Genomic DNA, 15,057 nt, shown 5'->3' with positions numbered 1-15,057 from the left:
GTCCACTGTATTAAGATTATACCAGCAAGAATGATTCTTTCTGTAAAAAAAAAAAAAAGATTTAAATCAAGTCTTACTGACTAGTGATTTTAATCGTGATGTAAATCGATTTGATTTAAATCAAATCCACCCTGACCTGCACCACACATTTAAAGAACTTTGCTGCCTCTTTAAACAAACATGGCTTCCCGCAAAGGATTCTGGGAAGTGTAGCTTGACAAGAGTGCTGAGAGTTGTTAGGGGACGCCTGTATTCACCTCAGAGAGCGACAATTCCCAGAATTCCCTGGGAGGAGGGATGGATTGTAAAACCACTCTGGGAATGCTAGTTCTGTGAAGGGAATAGGGGGTCCCCAGACAACTCTCAGCAAACTACAGCTCCCAGGATTCTTTGGGGGGAGCCAAGCCTGTGCTTTAAATGCGTGGTGTAGGTTTGGCCTGTCACACGCAGTCAAGCCATGCGTCCATAATCCTCATTGCTCGACATGAGACTGCCGCCTTTGGCTCTTGCCAGACCTTTCTTTAGAACTAGGGAGCACCACAAAATGGACAGAAGGAACTGAGGGCTTGCAGGGCCTGATGGGAGTTGTAGTCCAGGACGCCTGGACGGCAAAGACTGCTTTCTAAGGAGTTCAGGGTGGCTCATGTGGGTGGGTGGGTGTTTGCCCCAGCTAACCCTCCAAGCAGGGCTGTTTTAAGCATATGCGGCGCCGGGTGCAAAATCCGCCCAGCGCACACACACACACACCCCGGTTGCCCAGTCCCAGGCGCGCAGGAGGGAGGAGCCGGCCGGCCGGCCACCTCACCATCTCGCGGAGCAGAGCTGCCTGCAGCAGAAGAGCCGGCCACAGCACTCTAATTTTTTTTATTTATACCCCGCTCTTCCCGGTTCAGAAAACCGGGCTCAGGGCAGCTAACAACAAATTTAAAGCACTTAATTGATGCGTAGCTGACAACTTTTCCCTTTTCTTGCGAGGAATCCTATTCGGAATAAGGGAATTTCCCTTATAAAAAGGGAAACATTGACAGCTATGAATTGATGCAACAAAAAACAGCATAAAATACAGTATAAAACGTGAATAACAATAAATTCAGAATTCAAAAATCAATTTGGGGGGAAATCCATCCAATAAACATTAGATGATCACCAGGGCTAGCTGGCTAAATTAGTCCAGGTAGGCTCAGGTTCAAGAGGGAGCAGCTTCATGACCGAGCAAAGACTTGAACTCAAGATCTCCGCAATCCATGCCACAGCGGCTATGAAATATTATGCCCAGTAGCCCCAAGAAGGGAGGCAGTAAACAGGAGGCATCTTACCAAGGCACTGGCTGGTTCTTCACTAATAAGCCTTGCAGGAAATCCCATTCCACGCTGACGCATTTCACCTCGCTGCCGTACAGGGCTGCCATCTCAACCCCGGAACCATCCGATTTCGGGGCAGCCTCAACGCGTCCTCCGATGGCTGGTTTCCGTTAGGGAAGGCCACAACCTTCTGGAAAAAGAGGGAAATTGGGGTTACAATGGGGGGGGTCCCCTGCTCTCGCCTTTCTTCTCCCCAGTGTTCAAAATTCCCCAGGCACCAGGAGAGTTTTGCAACTGGCGCGGGTTCAATGGCGAGATCTCTGGATACCAGGCTGGAGACTGAAATCTCCATCTATCTGTTAAATTTGTATACTGCCCTGTACCTGCAGGTCTCAGGCCCCAGCCTGTATATGAAACATTAAAATCCTCCTTGCCAGAGAATTATAAGTCACACCGCTGGTAGGCTGTACACAAAGTTTTGTTGGGGGTTTTTTTTTGTTATCGAAGCCTCCCTCAAAGAACATTTTGAGCAACTAAATCTAAGCACAAGGAAAAGCCAACACCAAATTCAGCATCTCTGGAATATGCAGATCTTTTTACTTCCTCCTGTGAACGCCATTTTCACACTGCAGTCACTTGGAGCCAAAACTGTATCAGTGCTATGTATATTCTCTCTCACACACTCACACACACACCAGCCCAAAAGAGAAGAATTGAGTGCCCAGTGCGAGATCCAGAATCTTTTCAAAATCAGTGCCAAAAAACAGCACCCAGGTTTCTAGTCCTCATGCCCTTAAACATTAAATTTGATCTGTTAAGTCTCAATCAGCAGAGTAATCAACAAAAGTTTCTTTTAATGTGTGACATTTTAATGTATTTTTGGTTTCTGTGGAAGCCGCCCAGAATGGCTGGGGAAACCCAGCCAGATGGGCGGGGTACAAATAAATTATTATTATTAATTATTATTATTATTATTATTATTCTGTCCAGAGGTAAGGAACCATTCAGATGCTGCTGAATGCCCCCTTGCACTGCAGGGGGTTGGACTAGATGACCCCCTATAATTCTACGATCCCATGGTCCCTGAGCGTTGGCCACGCTGACTGATGGGAGTCCAACCACCCTGCAGGCCCCTCGCCCCCCGCTTGAGCCAATCAAACGGCAAAGTCTGAGAGCGAAGGGCAAACATGAAAACGTTTTTGTCCTGGTGCATTAACAGTCATCCAGAACTGGAAAGAAAAATATTTCCCGACAGTGACTGGCAGCACGTTTACTCCAGTTATCATAAAAAAGTGCCCTGTGCCATGATTTCAGAAATGGGGGGGTTGGTTTCAATATTTCTCCTCCTGCGATGAGGCTACATTTTAATATTTTAATGTTTCAATATTTTAATGTTGTATTTTAATTTTGTTTTTAAGTTGCAATCATTCAGCTTGTTTTTATTATTGCTTGTAAGCCGCTCTGAGCTTGGCCTTGGCTGGGGGGGGCGGGGTATAAATTATTATTATTATTATTATTATTATTATTATTATTATTATTTCAGCAGCGCATGCACCGGCTAGTCAACTGAAATGCCGGGAATTTTTCTACACATTTCAGAACCTGCCCTGTGACAATGGGGTGCACTTACTTCTCTGGCACCCCCCAACATTGCACCTGCCGTACGTGGCTTCGTACGTCCCAGCCCAGCGTGAATTGCGGCGGAACCTGCTGTGATTTGTTTGCAAAAACGCTTTGCAGAGGAAAAACTCTGCCGCCTCATCTGACTTGGCTCTGCATGGCGACAGCCTCTGGGTTCCACGATGGGCTTTCCCCCAGCTCCTCAAGGTGGCCATGGGTGAACACCCGCTCCTGCCTTTGTCCAAACTACCAGGCCACATTCTTGGAAGGGACACCAAAGGTCATTTAGCCCAACCCCCATGCAATGCGCTTATTTTCCAGCAGGAAATAGCAGGAAATAGCCCACTTCAGGCTGCAAATCAACCGAACTTGGGAAACAAATTTTAATTCCAGATTGGGGAACCGCTTTTCACCCAAGGGCCCTATTCCTCTCCCAAGGGGCCACATGGAAGCAAAAGGGGGTGGGGCCATGAATTTGGCTTTTGCACTTAGAAGGTAGGCTAGTTTCTACAGACACTTGCACTCGCCTCTCTGTCTTCCTTTAATATTAGAGCAGAGTTCAAAGACACAGTACAGCCAGGCAAAACAGTTGGGCTGCGAAACAGGGCCAGTGAAAGGGTGGGTCCTAGGGAATATTCCAAGGCCACATAGAGAAGCCTGGAGGGCCACGCTGCCCAAGGTTCCCTAATCCTGTTTCACAGAATCTGATGGCGGATGACAGATTCAACAAATTCATGGAGCAGGGGGTCTGTGGATGGCGATTCGCCACAATGGTCCAGATGGAACCTACCGATTCAGAAGCAGTCTACCTTAGAATGCCAGTGGCTGGGAAGCAGCAGTGTGACAGTAGAGGTACCTGGGGCACCTGTGACTGACACCTGTGGAATTGCGGGAGGACGACACACTGGACTCCATATAGGTAAGTAAATTTTTATTTATACCCCGCCCTCCCCGGCCAAAGACCGGGCTCAGGGCAGCTAACATCAAATATCAAATACATTAAAACACAACCAAACAATTGATTAAAATACAGCTTAAAAATTAGAACCCGGATAAAATTAAATGACTGCCCACGAATTACAACCATAGGGGTCGGGAACCTCAAGTATTCCTCAGGGCCAGCTATCCAGGTTGGCCCTGCGGAAGGGTGTCAAGTCCCGCAGGGCCCTGGTCTCCTGCAATAAAGCGTTCCACCAGGCTGGGGCCAAAGCCAAAAAGGCCCTGGCTCTGGTGGGGCCAAAGAGGTAACTTACAGGGGCCCACAGATGGGGGTCAAAGGCCAGGCAGAATAGCTCTGTCTTGCATGCCCTGCGGAAGGATGTCAAGTCCCGCAGGGCCCTGGTCTCCTGCAACAGAGCGTTCCACCAGGCTGGGGCCAAAGCCAAAAAGGCCCTGGCTCTGGTTGAGGCCAGCCTAACCTCCCTGAGGCCCGGGACCTCCAAGATATTATTATTTGCGGACCGTAAGGTCCTCCGCGGGGCATACCAGGAGAGGCGGTCCCGTAGGTATGAGGGTCCTAGGCCGTATAGGGCATTAAAGGTTAAAACCAGCACCTGACCCTGTACTCCACCGGGAGCCAGTGCAGCTGGTAAAGCACTGGATGAATGTGGTCCCGCGGCAAAGACCCCGTAAGGAGCCTCGCTGCGGCATTCTGCACCTGCTGGAATTTCTGGGTCAGCTTCAAGGGCAGCTCTGCGTAGAGCGAGTTACAATAATCAAGCCTGAAGGTGACCGTCACATGGATCACTGTGGCCAGATCAGGGCGAGAAAGGTAAAGAACCAGCTACTTATAACACTTCCCCCCCAACCCTGCAATCACCATCTGAGGCCCTTCTTCATGTGCCTCCTCCACATGAGGACCGGAGGGTGACCACAAGAGAACAGGGACTTTTCTTCAGTGGCTCCCCGTTTGTAGAACGCTCTCACCAGACAGGCTCCCCTGGCGCCTTCATTATATATTTTTAGGTGCCAGGTGAAAACTTTTCTTGGCTGATGATTATCCTACAGTGTTTTAAAGGTATCCGTGGGAAGAGGGGGGTTATTGTTTTGTTGTTTTGGTTTAATAGTTTACTTGTGTTTCATCTTGTATTTTTTATATGAACCGCCCTGAGACCTTTTGATGAAGCGTGGTATATAAATTTTAATAATAATAATAATAACAACAACAACAGGCCTTTTGTTTGATTGAGGTCCCTTCTAGCCAGTGTTAGAAACTGGGATAGAAAAACTAGGAGCCAAATGGCTTCTGGGACCTGGGTTGTCGGCGCCTAAACAGATCTAGTCGCCATTTGTGGAGGGTCGGCAAGACTTTTTACTTATTATTTCGATAAGCATGGACTAATAGGCAATTCACATAAGAGACACATTGTTAATATCAAATTTTGATCAGAAATTGTTAAGGCATGTTTAATTTGGTGTTTACAAAAAAATAATATTGGTGGCAAACTTCAGTTTTCAAAAGGCTCTACTCTTTATTGTTAAACTCCTTAAGATATTGTCTATCCTTAATGTATACTTCAAGGCTTCAAAGCACATACGTTTCAGTAATGCTTGAGTGTCAGCCAGGTGTAAAAGAATGGCACCCAGACTTTTTGAGGTGCTCGCAAATGGAGAATCTTTAGGCGCAAAATGCACCTGGCGCCCGGCTAATTTCAAACCCTGCTTCCAACTTTACAATTCTACGATCTCTCCTATGAAAGGTCATATTTGTTGCTCCGCCCACTTTCAGTCCTGGATAAGGACATCAGTAGAGTCCCCATGGGGACGCGGGTGGCGCTATGGGTTAAACCTAGGACTTGCCGATCAGAAGGTTGGCGGTTCGAATCAACGCAACGGGGTGAGCTCTCGGCGCACCCGGCAATTGGAGATGAGGCCCAGCTGGAAGGAAAACCCTTGACCACATTGGGTGGGGTGGAGGGGCATGGCAGAACCCCAAAGGAGGCAGACCTCATGCAACGTAAGATGCTGTGTGCATGGCACATCTGCCAGAATCCTCCAAGTATCCCAATTTTCCATGGACAGTCCCAGATTTGCAGAAGCCGTCCCGGTTTCTGGTTTGATCCTGGAACGTCATGCTTTTCCTTAGGACGTCCCTATTTTCATTGCAGAAATGTTGGAGGGTATGGAATAGGATGTCCCTAGGGCAGGGGTCAGGGACTCGGGTGGCGCTGTGGGTTAAACCACAGAGCCTAGGACTTGCCGATCAGAAGGTTGGCGGTTCGAATCCCCGCGACGGGGTGAGCTCCCGTTGCTTGGTCCCTGCTCCTGCCCACCTAGCAGTTTGAAAGGACATCAAAGTGCAAGTAGATCAATAGGTACCACTCCAGCGGGAAGGTAAACGGCATTTCTGTGCGCTGCTCTGGTTCGCCAGAAGCAGCTTAGTCATGCTGGCCACATGACCCAGAAGCTGTACGCCGGCTCCCTCGGCCAATAAAGCGAGATGAGCGCCACAACCCCAGAGTCGTCCGCAACTGGACCTAATGGTCAGGGGTCCCTTGACCTTTAGAGTCCCCATTAGCTGGATCAGGCCAAAGGAGACCCCCCCTAGTGTAGCACCCTCTTCTCGCCTGGCCACCCCAAAAGTGCACAAGCAGGGCATGAGATCCGCTAGCCCTCAGCTGAAGCTGGAGAAGCAGCGAATTTAATCCTGCCCTAGTCGTGCCTTGAATTTTGGATTTGCTATTCTGCTCCTTGCTGGGAAACAGCTCAGAGAGAGTTATACTGCTGAGCTGCCTATACAGTCAATTTTTTGAAAGTATACATATTTACACTCACATTAATTTAGGGAAAGAGACATATAGAAAAGTCGTATGACACCGGGGGGGGGGGGCGGGGGAGGAGAGAGAAATCTGCCTTTTGGGATGCAGAAAAGAGGCCATGAAATAGCTCTTCATTTGTACCAAGAGCTCTCTGCAAGAAAACAAGTTTGTATTACTAGGGTGGGAGGAAGCAGCGCAGAGGGAAGAATGGAAAACTGCAGGGCTGACAAACTCTCCGAGCAGCAAGAAGCTGAGCTCGAGAGAAGAATCTTGCTAAAAAGCCACTAATTGCAAAAAAAAAAAAAAAATTATTAGCATAAACTATGACACAAATTTAGCTCAATTATCGCTGACTCCCTTTGCTGGAGTTATAATTAAAAATCCACAGAGCTGGCAGTAAAAACCCAGAGAGAAGGAGACCTTCCTAAAAATAAAATATAAATAAATCGAGCACATCGCCATATTCTTTGGAGACAATAAAAAGGGGGCACAAAGGGGGCACAAGGGATTTCAGGGTGGGCCCCGGAGACCAGAGTTCAAATTTATCCTGTGGAGTCAGCCTTGGCTAAGTCACTAGCTCTCAAGCTCAGTTTCCCCACTGTAAAAATACATCTAAATATATTAGTGGGTTTCCTCTCCCCCCATTTGTAGTTTCTGAACTGTCTTCAAGGGCAGCCCCATGTGGAATATAGGGCAGTAGCCAAGCCTAAAATTAACCATGGCATGGATGATTGACACACAATCCTCCAGGATATCAGGGGTAAAAAAGCGAAGGATTGCCAAGCACTTTGAATAACAAAAAAGTGGTACCACCAGTAAAAGAAGTCACCTCTTTTTCCATTTTCCCTTGCAAGCTTCTACCTGTATGGCTGGGCAAGAGTGAACAAAACATCCGGGCAATCCAAAGTAATAATATATCGCAGGGGTCGGGATTCTGCACTCTCCAAATGCTGTTGGACTCCCAATGGCTCCAGCCACCATGCCCAACCATCAGGAATTACAGGAACTGGAGGCTGGCCAAACAACGGGAGGGCCACAGGCTCCCGGGCCTCGTACTTTCGGAACTGTACCTCTGGGCATGCACAAAGGGCCTTACCCTCACCGCTTGGCGACTGCCATCTGCCCTGCTCCCCCTTACATATCAGGCAGAGACCTCTGTCCCAGTCAGACAACGAAAGTATCACAGGGACAAAAGTATCAGAAATGATCCGGCTGGCCTCTCCAGCTTTCTTAAGCAGTTAAGCAGAAAGAGCTTATTTGCTGCATTTATATTCCATCTGTTTCTACAAAGTAGTACCCTATAAGGAAGGTTAAGAGGCTGTGACTGGTCCTAGGTGACCCAGCGAACTTCATGGCTGGGTGGGGATTTCAACCCTGATCTCCCAGCTCCCAGTCCGACACTCTAACCACTACACCACACTGCCTTCCTAGAGTCCTTCTGCTATGGGGCAGCTCTATAAACCAAGAAGGTAAATTAAATGTGGGGAAAGCGAAGTGTCACTGAGAGGAGGATCTGAAATATTTTCCTGAAGGCTTGAATTTGTTTTATTCTGGGTAGTTTTGTTTGATGTGTCAATGTGCTGTAACCCGGTTTGAGGTGTTTTCTTTAAAATACAAAGCGGTATAGAAATAAAATTAATAAGAATAAGAATAAGAATAATGATGATGATAAATTCTATAGTTTTTTTAAAAAGTGCCCAGACATTCCGTTTTGGGACCATAACCTAGGTCTAAGGTGCCATTTAGCAGTCAGCTTAAATATTTGAGTTTCTAACACTGCCTGATCCAGCAGGACTCTACTTAAGTGACTGGCCACACTGGTTAAGAATAGAGACTCCAAAACCAGAGGCAGTGTACCATAAGGATTGGCCGGGGGCGGCCCAGCTGTGAGAGTTGTACTCCAAACAGTCTGCAGGGCACCTGGTTGCCAAGGCCTGGTTTAAACAGACTGCACATCCTCATTCTGCTTAACCTCAGCTAACCTCAGTTTCCAAACAAAGGTCCGTATAGTAAAAGCTATGGTTTTCCCAGTAGTGATGTATGGAAGTGAGAGCTGGACCATAAAGAAGGCTTATCGCCGAAGAATGGATGCTTTTGAATTCTGGTGCTGGAGGAGACTCTTGAGAGTCCCATGGACTGCAAGAAGATCAAACCTCTTCATTCTGAAGGAAATCAGCCCTGAGTGCTCACTGGAAGGACAGATCCTGAAGCTGAGGCTCCAAGACTTTGGCCGCCTCATGAGAAGAGAAGACTCCCTGGAAAAGACCCTGATGTTGGGAAAGATGGAGGGCAGAAGGAGAAGGGGACGACAGAGGACGAGATGGTGGGACAGTGTTCTCGATGCTACCAGCATGAGTTTGACCAAACTGAGGAAGGCTGTGGAAGACAGGAGTGCCTGGCGTGCTCTGGTCCATGGGGTCACAAAGTGTCGGACACGACTAAACAACAACAACAACCTCGGTTTCAAAGCGACAACCTAACCAAGAAGAGGCTCGCGACATCCAAGCCCTCTTGGACTGTGCCAAATAAACTTCTCGCCCTGGGATGCAATTCGCCAGAAGAGGAGGAAGGCTGCCCAGTTTGGCCCAGCTGTGCCGAACAGTCTATCGGAAAAGCTGAAAATAAGTATTATCTGCAGTGGCTGGGAATTCAAGAAAGCAGGAGCAAAAAGTGATTCTTTTTCAAGCATCAGCATAGAGTCGGCTCTGCCAGGCAGGCTCCGGAGGGGGGGGGGCACACACACCCCAAGCCTCTCCTTTCTCCTCCTCCTCCCCGCATTCGATGCGTGAGTGCCCACGCATACCGATCCAGAAGCACGCACAACTGCACCAGCACCCTCTCGCACATACCAATACAAAACCCACACCTCTCTCGCATATAAAATCAAGATCATCAATAGACGCTGCGCACCGCGCATACCAATGCCCTCGCAGGCCTGCCGGTTAAACACCTTTGCATGTTGAGGATGGCATGGAAAGGGCTGGGGCGCCAGGAGACTTTGGAGAAGAAGGCGGGGTGTTTTTTTTTGGGGGGGAGAGGAGGGAGACCCACTCCATCGGGGACTTGTGCACGCCTGAAACGTTCAGGCCAGGAAGGTGGGGTGTGTTTTTTTTTGAAAGGTGAATCTGTTTGGTGCGCCAGCGACAGCCATGACAACAAAAGGGAGGAAAGCGACTAACTAGGACGAGGGGGAAGACTGGGGGAAAGGCAGCCTGCAACTGGGGGGAGATCACCCTGCAGAGGGCGCCGAGGAAGAGCAGAAGGGCACACAAATTAGTTTCCAAAGGGGAGTTCAGGTAGGTAGGCAGCTTAAAGATTATTGGCACGGCAGCGCTTCACTGCACCAAAAAAAAAAAAAACCCTGAGAAGAGATAAAGTAGCCAAAAGAGCTAGGAGGAAAGCTTTCTTTGAAACACCGATATCACATTCCTAGCGGCAAACATTTTAAGCAGTCACAAGACCAGAATTTCCCAGGTTTATGAGCAACGCCGGGACTATCGCTAAAGCGAGACAAGATTTTTTGGAGGTGCAGAGAAGCAAAGCACGATTCCTGGGGTGCACACACCCCATCGTCCCTTGCAAAGCCACAGAGAACGGAGAGTGCAACTTGCGGAACGTGCTCAGTCGGCAGCATCCTTTGCAACACTGAGAGGGATCTGAAAAGCACCCCTCCAAACACCCACAGCTGATGGGACAATGAAATGTTTGGGGCCAGACCTCCAGAGAGACTGTCCCAAGCACGGCAGAGAAAGTTGGAGGGGGGGGCGGTTGTTCAAACAACACGGGAAATTAAAGAAAGCCCAAGCGGTTTTGAAAACACATGCAAGGCTTGAAAAAGAGTTGTGGCATAAAGCCAGGATTTGATGGAAAGAAATAAACAAGCGGACCCTGCAACAAAAAGTTGCAGCGCAGTGTGTTGCTGTCCAGCCAGTCATGCCTTCTTCCAGGACACTCCATTGCATCTCTCCTCCCTGTTACTCTTCAGTCTACTCTGCCCCTCCAAATCAAGGGTCAAGTCATGTCGTACCTGCTGCCTGCCAACTCCCTCTTATGCAAGGATCTGGCGGTGTTTTGATTGCATAAAGACTTTCACTCAGAGAGAGAAATTCAGGATCGGTATACAAGGCAGAAAACGAAAGGGAAATAAATGCCCCTTTGCCCAGAAACACGCCCCAAGTGGCAGAGAAGACACCCAGCTGAGAAATGGGGATTAGGAAACGCTGGGTTGCACTCTACCAAAATCATTCACGCCACCATCTCTGACAGCAGCGACAAGGGAGCAAAGCCCCTGGAGGACAAGGGTCTCCCATTCATTCCAAAGGAACCATTCATTCCACATAGAGCCCCTCAAAGTATTCTGATGCATTTGGCTTCTTCCTAGGGCCACTGTGCTCCACAACTCAGATGCAGCTTTCATCTCAGAGAGCTCAGGGATGTGAGGGTCTCCCTTCCTGTGCCCTGAAACCGGAGGGGATTTGAAAGCAGGCTGAGAAGGTTTTGGTGTGGTTTCAGGAAGTCTGCCCAACCTGTTTAATTGGCCAGCAAAGCATCTCTTCAACCACATCCGGCTCTTAGAAGCTGCCCCACAGACTTGGGTCCACCTAGCTCAGTGCTGCCTACACAGACTGGCAGCTGCTATCCAGGGTTGCAACTAGAAAGAGACCTTTCCTGGTCTCACCTGCTGGGGACTGAATTAGAGACCTTCTCCACACAAGGTAGATGCTCTACCGCTGAGCCTGCCTTCAATCTGGCCCTGAGACAAACCTGCGCCGATGCCCCCACCCCAACAAAAACTGGCAGGGGGCTGGGCGGCACAGAGCACACTTTGCCAGAAACGGCAAACCCTTTCTTTTTAAACCTGGCAAGTAAGAAAGGGGGAGATTGGTTTTTTTAAAGAATACAAACCATTTCTGCAGTTTTAATCAAAAATTGGGGGGGGGGTCAGGGTTGAAGAAAAGTTCTGCTAGCTCCTAAAATAATTTTTACAAGAGAGTTTCCTGCTGGCAGCCCAGACTCGAAGGGAAGTGTAGCACACAAGGCTGAAACGTCCGCCATCAAACACACCGCCCATCACTTCTAGAACATCTGAAGGCCTGATGGAAACATGGGGAGGCTTTCCCCTCCTCCCCACCCCACCCTGGGGCATGCAAAAGGTCCTGGGTTCAATTCATGGCTGGAAAAGACTCCTGGCTGAGCCACTGCCGGTCAGTGTAGACAACACTGAGTTAAGTGGACCAACAGGCAGCTTCCTACATTCTTGGTCAGAAGTAATACTAGCTGGCCAAAAAGCAGTCCAATATGTGACTGTTTCACAAGCCCAGTTAAAGGTGCGGAAGCGAGAAAGGGACACACACCTGTGTTATAACGAGTCCCTGAAAATGATAGCAAGGATAAAGGCAACTCTCCAGAGCTTTCTGCTCTGGTTTTAGTTATCCCTGAGCTCTCCGAAGCCCTCAACATCCAGGTTTTGGCAGAAGCTCCAAACAAGACACCCAATCTGTATACCTGCATGCAACCAGATTCTGAAACTCTGCAACCCAAACACTTTTTGACACCTGCATTCCTTCCACAAAAGCCCAGCTAAACCTGGAGCACTGCTTCCAAAACGTCACCTTTGGATCTCAGGAACAAATGCACACACTGCGAGGTCTGAGTTCCCTCGCTTTGCTTCTGCCCTAAGCAAAAAAACCCGAAAGCATCCCTTTCCACAGCTGGAAACTCTGTCAGGACAACATCTTCTTTCGTGAGGATCCAACCAACTCAGCCGAGACCCCTGTCCAGACTTGAGCTTTGCAATTCTGGCCGGGCTCCTGAAAACCCGTGTAACTAGCCACCAATGCTGCTGCTGCTGCAACCCTTTTGCAGTGGGGATCAAGGAACAGCAAGACTTTGAGAGATCAGATCAAGAAAAGCCAAGCAGCTGGGTGCTCCTTTGACCCCAGCACTCAAAACCTGCAAACCTGTTTTCTACGGTCAGCGCTTGGACAGGCAAAGTTGCGGTGAATGGAGGCTGCAACCTCTGAACACGTGCAGAGTGCCTTTCCCCTCCCTGCTCACGACACTCCAGACGCCCACAGCTGAGAGGGGGAGAAAGCAGCCAGCAAAGCTTCAGTCCCAGCACCTCTTTCACAGAATTAACCAATTCTTGGCTCAGTGCAGAGAAGGTATCATAGAAAACAGTGGCCATGATTCAGAACCTCAAGGGCCAAATTGGGGGCTGGTGATGCACTTCCGGCTGATTCAGATTTCACCAGGGTGTTTGCCTAGTTGACTATTCAACGGCGAGTCGATTTATTTATTTGCTCATGTCCATCTTTTGCTTCTGGTGGAGCAAAAAGCAAGCAACAATTGTTTCCCCCCCTCCTCCGCACAGGGAGAAAAGCCCTCAAGTTTGGCACAAAGCAAGGCTGGGACCATGCAGCCCACTCTGGGCAAACACAGAAGTCACCAGACAAGATGCCCGCAGTTTGCTCTTTGGCACCCCAGAAAGATAAGGGGAGAGGAACATGCCAGGCCAGAATTTACAGGAAGCAAACTTCTCACTTACCTTTTTTGCTTTGGCTGGATCCTGTAAAAAGCTCCTGTTAAGTCACTCACTGAACCCACCACCCTGGATAATGGGGTTCAAGCAAGAATTACGGGGGTTGCCTTGCTTCTTCTGAAGTGGGGGGAGGAGAGGACTCACCCCACCCCTCCAAGCCTCAATCTTATCGGAAGTTGGACACAGGGAAAGCACCAGAGAAAAGCACCACACTGGGGGAAATGGAAAGAGGACCCCACAGAATCGAGGGCAGAGAACATCTCTGCCAAGGGGCAGAGGGACCCGGCAGCGCAGCCAGGAAGCAGCCAAGCGCCACCATCCAGCTCCGGGACTGCAAGGAGGCTGGACTCCCAAAGGCTTTGACTCTGCATTCCCAGGCAAACCAAGGGAAGGAGACATCAGACATTCCTTCACAACAGCTTGACCCATCTATGGGTACCCACCCAGTGCCTAATGCAAGTCACGTGACCCCAGGAACCTCTCATCAAGCCCCCACCCCCCTTCAGGGAGACATCCACCCCCACTAGGAACTTTGTGCTCCCTTCCTATATGGGGGAATCTCCCCGCCATTATCTGAGACATCACCGCTGCTCCAGACAATTCAGACGAGCCAGGTCACAGCTTCAGGGTAGCCGCACCACTCCCTCCACCACCACCACCCCCCATGTAAAAAAGTAGGTGCACCCACTTTCAGGCAGCCTCCATCGAAACCCCCTCGCTTCCTGCATTGCAGGGGGTTGAGCTGGATGACCCTGTGGGGTCCCGTCCCCTTCTAGATTCTCCACCCAGTCCCAACTTCGCGCCTCCGTCCCACTTTCTTCACAAGCGTCTTTCCGCTCCCCACCCCAAACCCCGTCGAGGGGCTCCCCCAAAAGGCGGCTCCAGCCTTCAGGAAAGCTTTCCTGCGCCCCCTCGCCCCCTTTCTCCCCCCAATCTTCTCACCCTCCCCAAAAACTTTTCGCCCCTGAACCCTCACCCTCCCCCAACCACCTCGCCTCCCGCTCCAGCGCTCTCGGATCCCCCCTCCAGTCCGCCCCCAAACTTTCCCCGACGACCCCACCCCAAGGCGCCCGGCGCGCACGTGCTCCGCTCCGGGGCCGCCGGGGGCTCGTCGGGGCGCGCCGGGCTGCCCGCGTCTCACTCACCGGGCGCGCATGATGGCAGCACAAGCAGAAGAAGCGGCGGCGGCGGCGCCCGCCTCCTCCTCCTCCTCCTCCCCGCGCCCGGGACGCCCCCGCCGGGAGCTGCCCGTCCAGCGCGGCCTCGGGGCGGCCCGGCGGGGAGGCTCCGCCATAGAGCGGGCGATCGAGGGGGCAGGCGCGCACGAGGAAGGGGAGGGAGGCCAGGCGGGCGGGCCGGCCGGCCGGCGAAGGCGCGTCCGCCCCGGCGAGCCCCGGCTGCGCTGCGCTCTGGCTGGAGCGGGTGCAGAAGCAGCAGGCGCCGCCGGCGCGGCTGCCTTTCACATGGTGATGAGCGGGCGCGGCGCTGCGCATACTGATGCCGCCTCCGCCCCTCCGCCGACTGGACGGGGAGGGGGAGAGGGAGAGGGAGAAGAAAGGGGGGGGGGTCGGCCCGAGCCGAAGTTGAGCGGCCAGGGCGCTCTGCACGCGCGCAGGGGCGCTCGTCTCCACGCGCGCACGCACCAAACACACAAGGTTTTGGAAATGCGCGCAGGTTCGAAGCGGGCAGGCGAGGAAGATGGATAACCGCCTTTTGTTCTTGAAGGCAAGAGCTTCTTGTTGCGTGAATATATACAAGCAGGAGTTGATCAATCGACAGCTGATGGATAATGGGAAAGGGATTTTTTTTAAAAAAAATAAAAATAAGTAATTGTAAT

General features: G+C 50.6%; 1 protein-coding gene across 5 annotated transcripts in view; it reads right to left on the bottom strand.

Annotated features, from left to right (window-relative positions):
* NPAS1 (neuronal PAS domain protein 1) overlaps positions 1-14,485 on the bottom strand; it is a 115,485-nt gene extending 101,000 nt beyond the window's left edge. The window contains exons 1-2 of one of the 5 annotated variants that reach the window (XM_079985365.1): positions 14,366-14,485; positions 1,317-1,491 (exon numbers count right to left, since the gene is read on the bottom strand). In XM_079985365.1, the coding sequence (XP_079841491.1) occupies positions 1,317-1,408 (92 nt within the window). In that variant the 5' untranslated portion in view covers positions 1,409-1,491; positions 14,366-14,485. Of the gene's footprint in view, positions 1-77; positions 601-1,316; positions 1,492-13,226; positions 13,330-14,365 lie in introns of those variants that run through there. The other 4 variants (XM_079985366.1, XM_079985367.1, XM_079985368.1 and 1 more) reach the window with 4 other exon arrangements.
* Between the last annotated feature and the right edge of the window lie 572 nt (positions 14,486-15,057).

This window comes from Podarcis cretensis, assembly GCF_951804945.1.
Source record: "Podarcis cretensis genome assembly, chromosome: 8".
Classification (NCBI taxonomy): Eukaryota; Metazoa; Chordata; class Lepidosauria; order Squamata; family Lacertidae; genus Podarcis; species Podarcis cretensis.
This window is presented reverse-complemented; position numbering and strand designations above follow the sequence as displayed.